At 34.0% G+C, this 13,563-nt stretch overlaps 1 protein-coding gene across 4 annotated transcripts in view; it reads left to right on the forward strand.

Moving 5' to 3' along the window:
* LOC138704870 (putative helicase mov-10-B.1) overlaps window positions 1-13,563 on the forward strand; it is a 109,189-nt gene that overhangs the window by 67,223 nt on the left and 28,403 nt on the right. For all 4 annotated transcript variants that reach the window (XM_069833214.1, XM_069833217.1, XM_069833215.1 and 1 more), the window contains exons 11-14: window positions 5,344-5,520; window positions 7,667-7,814; window positions 9,313-9,449; window positions 10,673-10,795. In XM_069833214.1, the coding sequence (XP_069689315.1) occupies window positions 5,344-5,520; window positions 7,667-7,814; window positions 9,313-9,449; window positions 10,673-10,795 (585 nt within the window). The remainder of the gene's footprint in view (window positions 1-5,343; window positions 5,521-7,666; window positions 7,815-9,312; window positions 9,450-10,672; window positions 10,796-13,563) is intronic.

Here is a 13,563-nt window from a genome sequence, read left to right on the forward strand (position 1 = left end):
ACATAATATGTAATTTTAATTATACAATCAGCTGACAAAATGCTTTTTGTCTGTTGTCATTGGTAATTCTTCAGTTGAGAAAATTTATTACGTTTGAAAAACAGCATGAAAATGAAAAGCAATATGTTCAGTAATCGTGCTAAACTTGTAGCTAAAGTAAAAAGTATTGCAAAATGGAGTACCTAGAGAGAGAGAGAGAGAGAGAGAGAGAGAGAGATTTTCTTGCTGTCACATTTGACTACATGAAAAATGTATGCTTGCCTAACACCAGTTCAGGATACGTACTACTATCGCCAGCTCACCGTCTCAGTTTTCTCTGTGCACAATATGAAAACTAGTGAAATGTCCTTTTGTGTCTACCATGAGGGACAGGCCAAGAAACGTCTTAATGAGGTATGTAATTTTCTCCTGCACACTACTTCGATAACTATGTCACATCCAGTATAATAAAGAACTGTTGGGAACAAAATAAGAACAACCCACTAATCCAATTCTTAATGGCAATAAGTGTTCAGAAACATTTCTTCAACATCATACTTTTCTCCATCAGAGGTCGGTACTCTTGTGATTAAAAATTTGTTCAAAATAGTGTTATTCAACAATTGCAATAGAGTTATTTTATTATTTTGGTATAGGCTAAATACATTTAGTTAAACATGTTTATGTGTCAATAACCTAATAATTATGATGCAGAATTGAAGTTAATTTGCAGAACAACTTAAGTGCTGAAGATAATTAAATTTTTTACAACCTGAAGAAGAGTACAAAAGTATGAATTTTTATACTAAAAATTTTTCTCTTACATATCTCTTACATATAAAAAATTATATTGTAACAATATATGGTTCAGCGAAGTCAAAAACAGTTTTCTTTAATTTTCTCAACACTACTTCTAGGGACATAAGTCGTTTTGTAAATTCACCATTCAATTGGAAGTAATGCCTCGGAAATAATAGTCGAACCATAAATGTGTATTTTATGTGCAGTGACAGGCATGGGTTACAAAGAGTACAGTGAGACAAATAATCTGGCAGTCTCAGTTGCATATTTTTCAAGTTCATTTGTGTTTATTTCAGATCCACAGGATATGGTTTTAAGTATAATTCCACATCTGTGGATGAGATTCCTGTCAATGGCGGTTATTACTGCACTTACTTTATTTTTGCAGCGAATGTTAAATGTTTCGCAATCTCTGCAGATTTTCTTACATTTTGACTTTTTCTACGCTTAGACCTACTACTGCTCTCCCCAAACTTTGCCTGTGGTCCTCCTCTTTTCTGTAGAGTAGGTTTTATAGCATTTAAATCACATACAAACCTTTATCTAACCACTGCTCGTTTTTTTTTAATCTATCACTCATCCTGTTAGATTTATCGATTCTGCGAAACAAATTAATGCAAAAACGAGAAACATGTCTTTCTAACAATTTAATTTGACCATGGGAGACTTCTAGACCGATTTTTGTAATAAGAAACTGCAATACTACGTCTTTCTGTTTCTTACAACCACTTTTTTACTTCTGTAAAGTATCAAACAATTCTTTCTTTTTGCAACGGTACTCCATTCTGAAACTGAAATAAATTATCAAACAATTCTTTCTTTTTGCAACGGTACTCCATTCTGAAACTGAAATAAATGACTAAAATTTGTTATATTTTACTTTTATAACTATTTGATAGCCAAATTGAACATAGTTTTGCTGTAGAGAAGAAATTAACTGATACTGAGAATATTCGTATTTTAGATGCTTAATTTGAAATACACCAATACATATATTTATCTAAATTTTATCAAAAGGGACAAATATGGGCAATTTTACCTTTCAAGATCATCAAGTAAACATGTCAGACTACACATTGGACAAGGAAATAACACGGGGCAACATGAGGCAATTTTTGCTCGTCTGCATAAAGACCAAACATAAGGAATCGCAAAATAAAATTTTACATAATATGATTACGATTCCTCAGCGAAGCACAATATACTTAATCATTATAATAACAACGTATTCTCAATTCAGAAATATGACTCTAACAATCCATAATAACATTTACCTGAAAATCAACCACAGAAGTACAAAAAATAATAATTGAAATTCTAATTGAAAAACACACAATCACAACACAGCACAGCAAAAACGACACTTCATGCACTACTTTCAAAGGTTCGAATACAACTGCGTAGAATTAGACCTGCTACGAGGGTGGCTGTTTTATGACCGCCAGACCTTGGAGATAGTTGGGGTATATTGCAAACACCATAAAATTAAAAGTGAAAAAATCATTTTTGGCCTTCTTTTGAGCCTCTTGGAAACACTGTGGGCTGGTAGAATCTCGACTCCCTGATAGGACGAAACAGCTCGCCCCAAGAGTTAAGAAATTTGAAACAACGAATAAAAGACAAGTTCTCGAACTCAGGGGTACACAGGTCTTCCGATATATAAAATAAATAATAAGAGAATCTAGCGGAAAAAGTAGGAACCAAAAACAAGAGCCATCTATAAGAAAAAGAGGAAAACTGCATGGAAAAGAGAGAAAATCACAAAGAATTAACCAAAAAATAATCAATATAAGAAAAATAGGAAAGAAAAAAGATCAGCACAACACAGAGATCGACCATTCTTACTTTTTCGCCATAGCATGTCTGTTATCTCATTACGCCACTGAACAGCTGTGTCCAGCACAGTGTGCAGTGCGCTGACCTATTTACCAACGCATGCACATGTTTCCCTTGCAGCATTCCCCCCTTACCTTTCGCTCTACATGTAAGTCCTTGTTTTTTCTGGGGGTTTTCTGAATCATTGAATGCATAGAATGCACCGCCACTGTACAGGACGGATTTGAGTCATTCCACGTCAAATCGCACAAATTTAGCTTGGAATTGACTTTCATGTCTCGATTTAGATAAAACAAATTTTGCACATTCTATGGATTGAAAAAATAAATACAGGTTTTATTATTGTTGTTTATATCGATTATTGTAGTAGATATGTGTTATCAAAGATTCTGAAATAGGTCGCGCATCATTATTGTTAAACGTGATTATCTCCACGAATAATCATCACAGAGATTTGCTCTTTGTCCCAATTTGAAGGTGACAGTACACACTTTATTCTTCGCATAATAATATAAAAATATAAGTTTGTTAACTTTGTTTTAAAAAACATTTAAATGTATAAAAATATGTTTTAATGGCAGCGACTTACTTTAAAATTACAGAAAAAAATCCTTAAATACCTTGAAATTATTTTAACCGCCCTTAAAAAAATCAGAACTCTACTTCGAGCCGTTGAAGAATAATTAAATGATTCACCAAGCTGCGCATCTTGAGGTCGCGGGCTGCATAAGTACTGTTGCAAGATGATGTGCAGGTGCAGCTCCGGATGAGAGTCGTATGACCACTTTACACTGTTCCACAGTCAGAATATCACTCTTTTACGTAATTTACATAGCACAGTACTGTATTTAAATATTGTTTTTGTAAAATATACACTTGTGAAAATAACTACAGTTTACACAACACTGGACTTTTAAAACTAATCAACTACAACCACTATCAATTCTATTTAATGTCCACCACTTTGCTCTCACTTTGAAGGGAATAGTTCTTTATCATGGCCTGAGATTTTGTCAGTGGAACAAAAGAATGAAGTTGTAAGGTACCTCGCACCACTTTTGCGTGTTGGTACCTTGAGTAGAAAATATTGCTATGTTTTTTGTGTTCACTAATGGTAAAAAATTTAAAAGCAATATTAGAAATGTTTTTCTCAGCCCAGTTATACAGTTTCCTTGGTGTTACAATAGGATCTATATCAGGTTGAAGACTAGCTTCCATATCAAGCCGCTTAACGGTACCGCCAATGCCATCACAAGGCCCTTTTCCATGTGATGTAGCAAAAAAATGCCACTCAGCACAAATCCCAAACTCATCTTCGTGGTGACATTCATTTTTAAAGTTATTTCTTACTAGAAATCAATCTGAAACCAACGTAGTTCTATGTAAAATATAATAGATTGTACGTATATTTTTTTGCGTTTTTAAAGTAAGCTGTTGTAAAAAAACATTAAGTTATGTTTAAAAAGTGACCCTCTAAAACAACCCCATTTGTATTTCAACTTATACTTAAAAGAATTAATATATTAGTTCATTTCTTCCCATTTCAGATGGCACCAACACTCAACGTCTATGATGCATAGAATCTTAACAATGAGCATTTTCATACTGCGTCGTGGATGAATTTGTCATATAATTAAAAGAGTATAAATAGTAAAATTTTAAAGTATGATCCCAGAAAAAATTACAGACCTCTTATTTTGATCTGCACAACATATTTTAGAAGATTTAAGCAAATACTAAATCGTCACGTTTCGTATATAGGTGTTTGATTTGACATGCACACAACACAACACGATACCTACTTTGAAAGACTTAGGAATTATTGTTAGATAAATTAAAGGGAAACTGCTAAGTGTTGAAGGGACATTACGTGCTTTTAGAACTAGAGGTTATCTGTTTATTTACGTAAAGTAACACCGCACCACTGATAATGTATTAGTCACTCTCGCTGCTGCTGCCGCAGCTGTATACTCCTGTGCGCGGTCTCACTCAATCCAACCCGAACACACCATCAGTAAATTATTTGCACAGCGACTTCTGATTCGAATAGAGTTCTAAAACCAACGCAGTTCTACGTAAAACATTTTAAAGAATATAATGATATTTTTTCCCCTTTTTAGAAGTAAGTCCCTGATATATGAAAACGTATTTAAAAAATATAACCCCCTAAAAGGGGCCCATTTTATATTTTGATTGAACACTAAAAATTAGTATATAATACTGCAATTATTGCACTTTAAAATGATATAAATACGAAATTTCTACGATTTATTGAATCTTCAGTATAACCATTTTCATAATACGTTGCATCCAAATTTACGGAAAATGTAACATTTAATAAATGACTAAATAATTGTGTCAGCCCGAAAAAATTACACATGGGTTATTTAATTTCATAAATAGAATATATAAAAAAAAATTGGAGCAAATATTGTCATGTTTCGTAGGTGTTCGATTTGACATGGAATGACTCATTTGTTAACCTCTCTCCCAACCCACAGTCTGGGAAACTGAGGTTTCTTTCTTTGATTCGAGATATGTCGAACATCTAATGTCTAGTAATAATTACACTATAGTCTATAACCAGAATAACTTTATTGGTGGTTAGGACATTAGGACATACAAACTTCTTCACTACAGCAAGGTTGTGACAATAGAGATGAGGAAACTTCTCACATACTCGCATATCTAATTGATGTTCATTTCATCTTCGTGTTCGTTTTGCAGGCTAATGGAGCGCATAGAGGAAGATCCAAGTCTTCTTTTTGATATACACTTCTCTTTGAATCGATTTTCATTTTTTGTCATGCATCGGGCTGTTGACATATTGGTGCAAGAGGATTTGTTTGACATAGTGTTTCCTCCAGACCCAGAATTTCCTCCACTTCCTGTTGGCAACATTAAGTAAGTATGTTGTTATAATACAATACTGTATCTTATCATGGGCATTTTGTTGGTAACAATAAAGTAACATTGACTGTTAGTTACAATAGTTTCACGAAACAATTAGAAAATGATAATCTAGCTATACAGGGAGTCCTATTTATCTTGCTCACACAAAATAAATTTTTTCTTAGGTGTCAAATGAAAAATTGTTTCAAACAAAAGTTGTTTATATGCAATGGACATATCTTTCTTCAAACCTTGTTCATAAAGGAGTTACGAGTAGTAACTTCATTTCTTTAAATGGCAACATGTACTTTTTACTCAAGGAATCATTTAATCTCTTGAAGGTCTGTTCAAAAATGTATCACAGTGTACCATTTTAATTCAGAAAACACTGAGGGGCGCAAAAGAATATGGAATTCATAATGTACGTACTTACTGCAAGTGTGAAGTAAAATAGCACTTTGTAGTACTTTGGTACATCTACTAGTAAAACAGAACATTTATATGTCCTCCTCCAAGTGGTGACCATTGGAATTAATGCATAATTACAATCTTTGAATGAATGACTCCATAGATCGTTCAAGTTGTGCCTACTGAGTGCATGTACAAGCTAAGTAATATGTTGCTGCATGTTCTCTGATGTTGCTGAAACATTTCAATAGACAGCATCCTTGACAGCTCCCCAAAGAAAAAAGTTAGTAGCGTAAAGTCAGAAGAACGAGCAGACCAACTAACTGTTCTACCATATCCAATCTATCTACCAGGATATTTTCGGTATAGAACATGACGGGTTCTTAAGTTGTTATGTGTTGGGCATTCAGCATCATGCCAGTACCACACAGTCATTCTGTTCCTCCAAAAGATCAGAAAAGATGATTTTTACGAATCTGGAATATTGTCTGCCATTTAGGTACCATTAATAAAATTAAGCCCAATAATAGTATTGTAATACTACAAAGTGTCATTTTACTTCTGACTTGCAGTTAGAATGTACACTATGAGTTCCATTTTTTTTTTGCACCCCGCAATGTTTTGGTTAGAATGGTACATTGTGATGATTTGAACAAGCTTTGAAGTGATTTTTTTTCTTCCTTCTGAGGAGGGCCCATAGGCAAGCACTGCAGCCTTTAGGCTTATTGTGCAACCTCCTTATACTGGGATGATTTTGAAGTCCTTAGGACTGTTCATCAGGCACCTGATTCACTGTCTGGTGCCATCTTATTGATTCAGCCACAGCACCCAGGTCTGACGGAGTCTGCATGAACAAGAATGCTCCTCTGCCTCCCTGTGATGTTCCTTGTAGCCTCTTCAGATCGATGGCATCTGTTCGCAATTCACGTGCATGAATCTGCTGCATCCTTAACCAGAGGAACATGCTGCCATCGATTCTACGACTCACCAAGGCACCATGTATCCAAGGAAGCTACACTCCCCCCATCTGCTGCAGTCTGCTAATTGAAGCCCCTTCAGCTTCTCTGAGAGAGAGCTACACTTCCCCGGTGTGCTGCAGTCTGCTAGTTGAAGCCCCTGCAGCTTCTCTGGGATATGTGCAAATCCCGCAGACAGATACTGACTATAGGTGGATCCTGGAAGCATGCACCATACCCTCCTGGCCAACCTGCAACTATTGAAGATGATTAATGGAATGATGCTAATGAAGGCCGAAAGTTACCCAGCAATTCTGCTTCAAGTGGTTGAGGGAAAACCTCGGAAAAAACCCAACCAGGATTTGAACCCGGGCTCGCTTTTTTTAAGGTCAGGAAGGCTAACTGTTACTCCATAGCAGTGGACTTCAAGTGATTAAATGATTCACTGACTAAAATGTAGCATGGTGCCTTTTAAAGAAATTAAGTCATTACTCATCTCCTTAATGAACAAGGTTATAAGAAAGATATGCCCATCGTAATAATTCCAATTGTACTCAACTTTTGGCATATATTCGTAGAAATCTATGTATTGGTATAAATTATTGAAGGCTGTTCTCATTCTTTCTAATAAATAGTTTATTGAATGACTGGAAGTTTTATTCATGTGTAGGATATTTAAGCTTTTTTTCCAGTATGTTTACAAGTAGTGCTTCATTTTTACGCGAGAAAATTTATTGTTAATGTAGTTCATATATTCTTGCTCCTGTCTGAAAATTTTCATTATTTCGTTTCAGGTTCATCAACCCATTAATCCGGGGTAACCCTGAGCAAAGAGAAGCAGTGATGAATATTCTCAAAGGAACATCACGCCCTGCACCATACATTGTTTTTGGTCCACCAGGTACAGGGAAGACTGTGACAGTTGTAGAAGCAATTTTGCAGGTGAAGCATTTTACTATCTAACGTAATAATGTTAGTGTTATAAAAAAAGTACCAAACATACGACAGTTGTTTCAAATTTAATTTTTTGTGGACCAAATTTACAAACCAAAAAATCTTAAAATTTCAACATCATCTAATCTTAATGAAAGGAATAATTATTCATTAAAATTCCATTGATGCCAGATACAAATAGAGGAAGTTTTAAAACTGTAGTGCATAGCCTTAAATAATAATATATATTATTTATATATATCCCGGCGCCGGAGAGAATTTTTCTCTGTTCCATTACTCTTTCATCGTACTCTTTCATCGTACTCTTTCATCTTAAATAATAAATTAATTCAGGAAGTGTATTAGCATGCAAGATTTTAAATCAGTTCAAGCTATAACCATTATACAAATTATTAACTTCTACACAAACATCATGAAATTTTATAATTTAAAAAGAGACGCAACATACTCCTTATTAAGCATGATTTTATTTAGTCTTAATTTTACATGTTTTTCTGACTAAATACTTTATTTTACTTCTAAGTAATACATTGGCATCATCAAATTTAAATTAAAGAAGGCAGTTATTTTATTTGATTACTGTTGTAAGCTAATGAGGCCATTGAAACTCTGTGAATATCAAATGATGATTATTTAACATTAACAAAATGAAAATTGGAGTGAAAAATGGAGATAATTGAAGGAAAAAATGCCTCAATATCTGCAGGAAAAAGATCTAGTTTTTTTCTTTCAGTAAGAAATGAGCACTTGATAAACCTACCATTCTATTTCCCCCAATAGATATTTATATGGGTTGTAAGAAGTAGTGAAGTGCATTCCACAACCTTTCCTACTCAAATTCCATCCTTACTTCCCGTGGTGCAACCTATTTTTAACAAACAAGGCTCTAGATGTAACTGTTCCATAAAAAATATAGGAAATGCCATTTCAGCATGCTGACCTCCCATGGCATGCATATGCATCCCCTAAATGGGAAATGGTCAGTTGAGTTGTCTGGCAATCCTTCCAACCAGGTCATATGTACCTGCCAACCAATGACAGTTGTAGTCCTCCAAACAGTTTGGGGGTTATGTGATGGTGATATAACCTGCCATAACATAAAAATTTGGTACCTGCATTAAAACAGTTACACATTTTGCTACATCATTTTTCTACATTGGAGAGCAAGATAGTTAATGGCTTTATTGCCGAGAACTCAGCATTGGTTAACAACAATATATTTGTACTATTAAGTCTACTTTCCTTTCAATTTAACACATTCTTACTTTATGAATTAGTTTTTGAGGTTCTCTGATTACAAAACTTGGCATTACGTTAGAAATTCTTTGTTTAATTCAAAATGAATTGAGAGTGAAGCATTTCTAAATGCGGAAATGTTTTGTTGTAAAATTTCTTTATTTACTTGGGTTTTTGTGTTGCACTAAGAAATGGTCTTTTCTATAATCAGTAAAATATTATATGGATCTACAACTTGTATACATTGCAGGTGAAGAAACAAATACAGGGATCATACATCCTTGTATGTGCTCCATCCAATGCTGCCTGTGATTTATTGGCTCAGAAGCTTGTTCCTCATTGTAAAACAGAAGAGCTGCTCCGGCTTCATTCTTCTTCCCGTGAATGGTAGGAACATGGTTTTTTTGGAAATTGTAATTTACTATGTGAATTTGATCGCACTAGGAATTTCATATTGGGTTTGTGTTCATGCTCATGCTCATGTATGTGTATTACTACACAGCACATTATATTTAAGTTTCTGTGCTTCATTGGCTGGTCATGATAATATCTTTGAAAAATATTGGAATGCAAGAGGTCAAATGACTTTATTGTCAAATGCCTGGCATTAGAAAACAACAACAACAACATATTTAAGCTTCAGTTTGTTAACAGTGAAGATCGCCATTACAAATACTTTCAGCTATCCTATTAGTAATAGACTATTATCCATAGGTAGATTGTTTTTTCTGTGTATTGATTTTCGCGCCATTATCAAGTGAACTGCAAGAGAAAATTAATTTTGACAATATTTTGATATATAACCGTGTAAGATTTCTGGCTAAACTCTTGAATACAGGTAAGCAAACTGTTCTAGCATTAGTGACCGATCCATGTCGAGTTGGAGGAAAAGTAAGTGCCGATCAGTAGAGAGAAAAGAAGCAGTAGTTTTTCCTTGCACCTTAAGGGGTCTCATACAGTAGCGGTTGCACTTTTACAAAATATTAAATAATATGACTACCACTTCATGTATTTTCATCAAATTTTGCACATTTACTCTACATGATTTTAGTTTCAATTTTATATATAATTCGTCTAGTAACTATGAATATATTTGAAAGTTTGAATTTTTCAAGAAAAAAAGTCTTACAAAAAGCATGATTTACCTAAACTGAGAAAATAATAGCCATTTACTGTTTTTTCCCCTATATCTGATATCATAATCTAAAGATTGGTCCTCAATGAGCATTACAGCTGACTTCATTCTAAATTTATAGATTTTTAAATTTGTATTAAAAAATTTTGTTTCTTTTTCAATGTATTTTTACTATAAAATTGGTCATTTTTCATTCATATTTAACCATTAGAGATTATTACAAAGGACAAGTGTACAAAATTTGAATGAAATCAGACAAATGGTTCTTGAGATATCAGGTTTTTGGTATTTAAAAATTACTTTCTTAGGATGATACCTAGGTCCACTACTGGTAGTGTACACAAGTGTGTGTGCGTGCGTGCGTATTTTGAGTAATATAATATATGAAACAATAAACTATAGGAATGTATTTTTAGAAATAGTCCAATATGAAAAAAGGTTTCTTAAAATGATAGAATTGCGTTCTTTTTGACAGGGATACTGTTCCTGCAGACCTGCATGCCTACAGTAATCGTGCTGAAAATTCCTACTACTTCCCTAGTCAAAATGAGCTGAATAAGTACCGTATTATAGTATGCACTCTGATAAGCTCAGGAAGGTAAGTACACTTACATTTATATTTATTAATTTCTTCTATACAAATAGAACTTACATCTTTTGTCGCTGCTGGATGGTTGTTATAAGACAGCAAAACAAGGCTGAATTATGGTTAAGTCTGCGATTAGAGTTCTATATGAGTGAACCCCAACGTGAGATCCCAGTGCATGTAGACGGCAAAATGGGTCCTTTTATAGAAGGACAAAAGATAAAGGTAATAATTAAAACATTAAAATGTATGTAATGTTAAAATACAACAGTATTAAAAACGCTTAAATAATTAACATTCATTTAGCTAGACATGTTTCAGGACTTCCTATCCTATCTTCAGTAGCTTTTGGGTCAGATCAGCTGTTGTTCATGCTGAAATCTCATGTTGATGTACAGTATATCACTGATAAACTGCCATGCTTCAGTCATCTGCGATATACACCAGCACGAGATTTCAGCATGAACAACAGGTGATCTGATCCAAAAGTTACTGAAGATAGGACAGCAAGTCCTGAAACATGTCTAGCTAAATGAAGTTTAATAGTTTAAGTGTTTTTTAATACTGTTGTATTTCAACATTATGTAAATTTTAATGTTTTAATGAAAAACACTGTTGATATATGACTAATGAATATCAACATGTCTACTATAAAGGTGATAATCATAGTGGAATGAATCTGAGGATCAGTTTCCCAATAATACTTTGCCAGGCAGCAATGATGCATTTCAGGCCTAGAGGCACTAGGTTACTTTTTTTCGGGCAGTAGTGCCGCTAGGATACTAAATTATTATCTTCACATCAATTTCACCCCTCTGCTTTCACCATCCATTATGTGGATTATTCATTCTCACATAGTTATTATCAGGGAACGGATTTATATGGACTAAAAATATATGAAATATGTAAATATATATGTAGTTATTTTTACCAAAATATGGAATTAAATATGGATTTTTACCAAAATATGGAATTAAATATGAACTTAAAATTATAAAAAAATGACTATGTACGTTAAATATTGGTACATTTTAATCAAACTAAACAAAAAATATAATGGACGTACCTTATCTTCCAATGTAGTTTCAACAAAACACAATTTTTATTGTCTGTTACCATAACAATAGGTTACAAACATTTCTTTCAAGTGCTGAAAAGTGAATCTTCTTCTATTGTCTCTGAGGATAGATTTATACTGACTAAAAGAGCGTTCGACGTCACAAGAAGTAACTGGTACATAATTCAATTTCACAATGTCTGCTGGGGATAAGTCCAAGTTAATCTTCACTGTTGATTCACCACTCATCACAGCAACAACCTTTTGTAGTTCTTCATATCCAGGGTTTTTTGAAAGTACAGTGTCCACCTTAGCTCTTACTGCATCTGCAACTTTACCTCTACCACGATTCAGTTGTTCCACAGTACTATTTATAATTTCAAAACTTTCAGATAGTGAAAGGTGCCTATTTTGGAGACTTTTGAGCGTTTTTATGATGCATGAAAATGTATGCTGAATGTGAGCTAAGTCATTCTTCACACTTATGTCACAGGTAACTGTTTTCGCAGTATCAATTGAGACTGCATCTTCAGAGTCCAATGCAAGGAGAACATTGTTAATAGAGTCTATATGTTCGGCATAATATTCAACTGCTTCTAGCCATGTACCCCATCTAGTTAAAATTGGCTTTGGTGGCAATGGAATTTCAGGGTACATTTCTTTCAACACGTTAACTCTACTGGGAGCTTTGAGAAATACTTTTTTCACTGATGAAATCAACAAATCTACTTTAGGGAAATTGTCTCTGACCACTTCTGCCACACGATGAAATGCATGCGCCACACAAGTAAAATGAGTCAATTTAGGATATACAACAGATAATGCTTGTCCAGCTTTGACCATATAAGGGGCAGCATCGCTAATAAAGAATAACACATTATCGTACATAATACCCTTTGGCCACAGGATACCCATAGCTTCGTTGAACAGTTTAACTATAGTTTTGTTATTGCACTTTTCTAGAACATCACAATGTAAAAGAATTCGTTCAGAATATTGTTCACTTAACAAACCGATAACTACATTACCAACAAGTCTACCTTCTTTGTCGGGAGTCTCATCAATGGAAACCCAAATTGAACTATCTTTAATTTCATCTCTTATCTTCTGTATTGTCTCATCGTAGATGGATGGAGCATACGTCTTCCTAAGTGTTGACTCATCCGGGATTGTATGTTGAGTATATTTTTCAAGGAATTCCCTGAAGACCTTATTCTTTAGTTTGTAGAGAGGAATATCAGCAGAGATGAGAGAACGGCACAGGTCGATGTTAAACTCAGATCTTACATTCGATGTTGTTGGTTGTGTTAAAAACAATTGTCTCTGCTTGGAATTTAGTTGTTTGTTGGCCTGATGTTTACTAGTTGTAATGTGTTGTTGCACCAGGAACTTTTGTGTAGATGATACTGCACACTGACACAAATTACAAAATAATATTTTATTGTCAGTTGATAAACCATCTTCTTTAAATTCTGAAATGTAACTTGTTAGTTTTGATTTTAAATTGACTGAATGACGTACTTTTGGCATATTTACCGTCTTTATAGTATGATTTACAAAACTGAACCTATGTGTACTCTGACTGGCATTTAACTGTTGAGCTGCACAACTGAAGTCTGTTAAAAATTTTAAATTAAATTAATACAGTTTTGTAACTTACTTTCCCATTGTTGATAGGACTGCTAATTTTCAAATAACTCTGATGTTAAAGGGATTACTGAAC

This window comes from Periplaneta americana, chromosome 8, assembly GCF_040183065.1.
Source record: "Periplaneta americana isolate PAMFEO1 chromosome 8, P.americana_PAMFEO1_priV1, whole genome shotgun sequence".
In the NCBI taxonomy this organism is placed as follows: Eukaryota; Metazoa; Arthropoda; class Insecta; order Blattodea; family Blattidae; genus Periplaneta; species Periplaneta americana.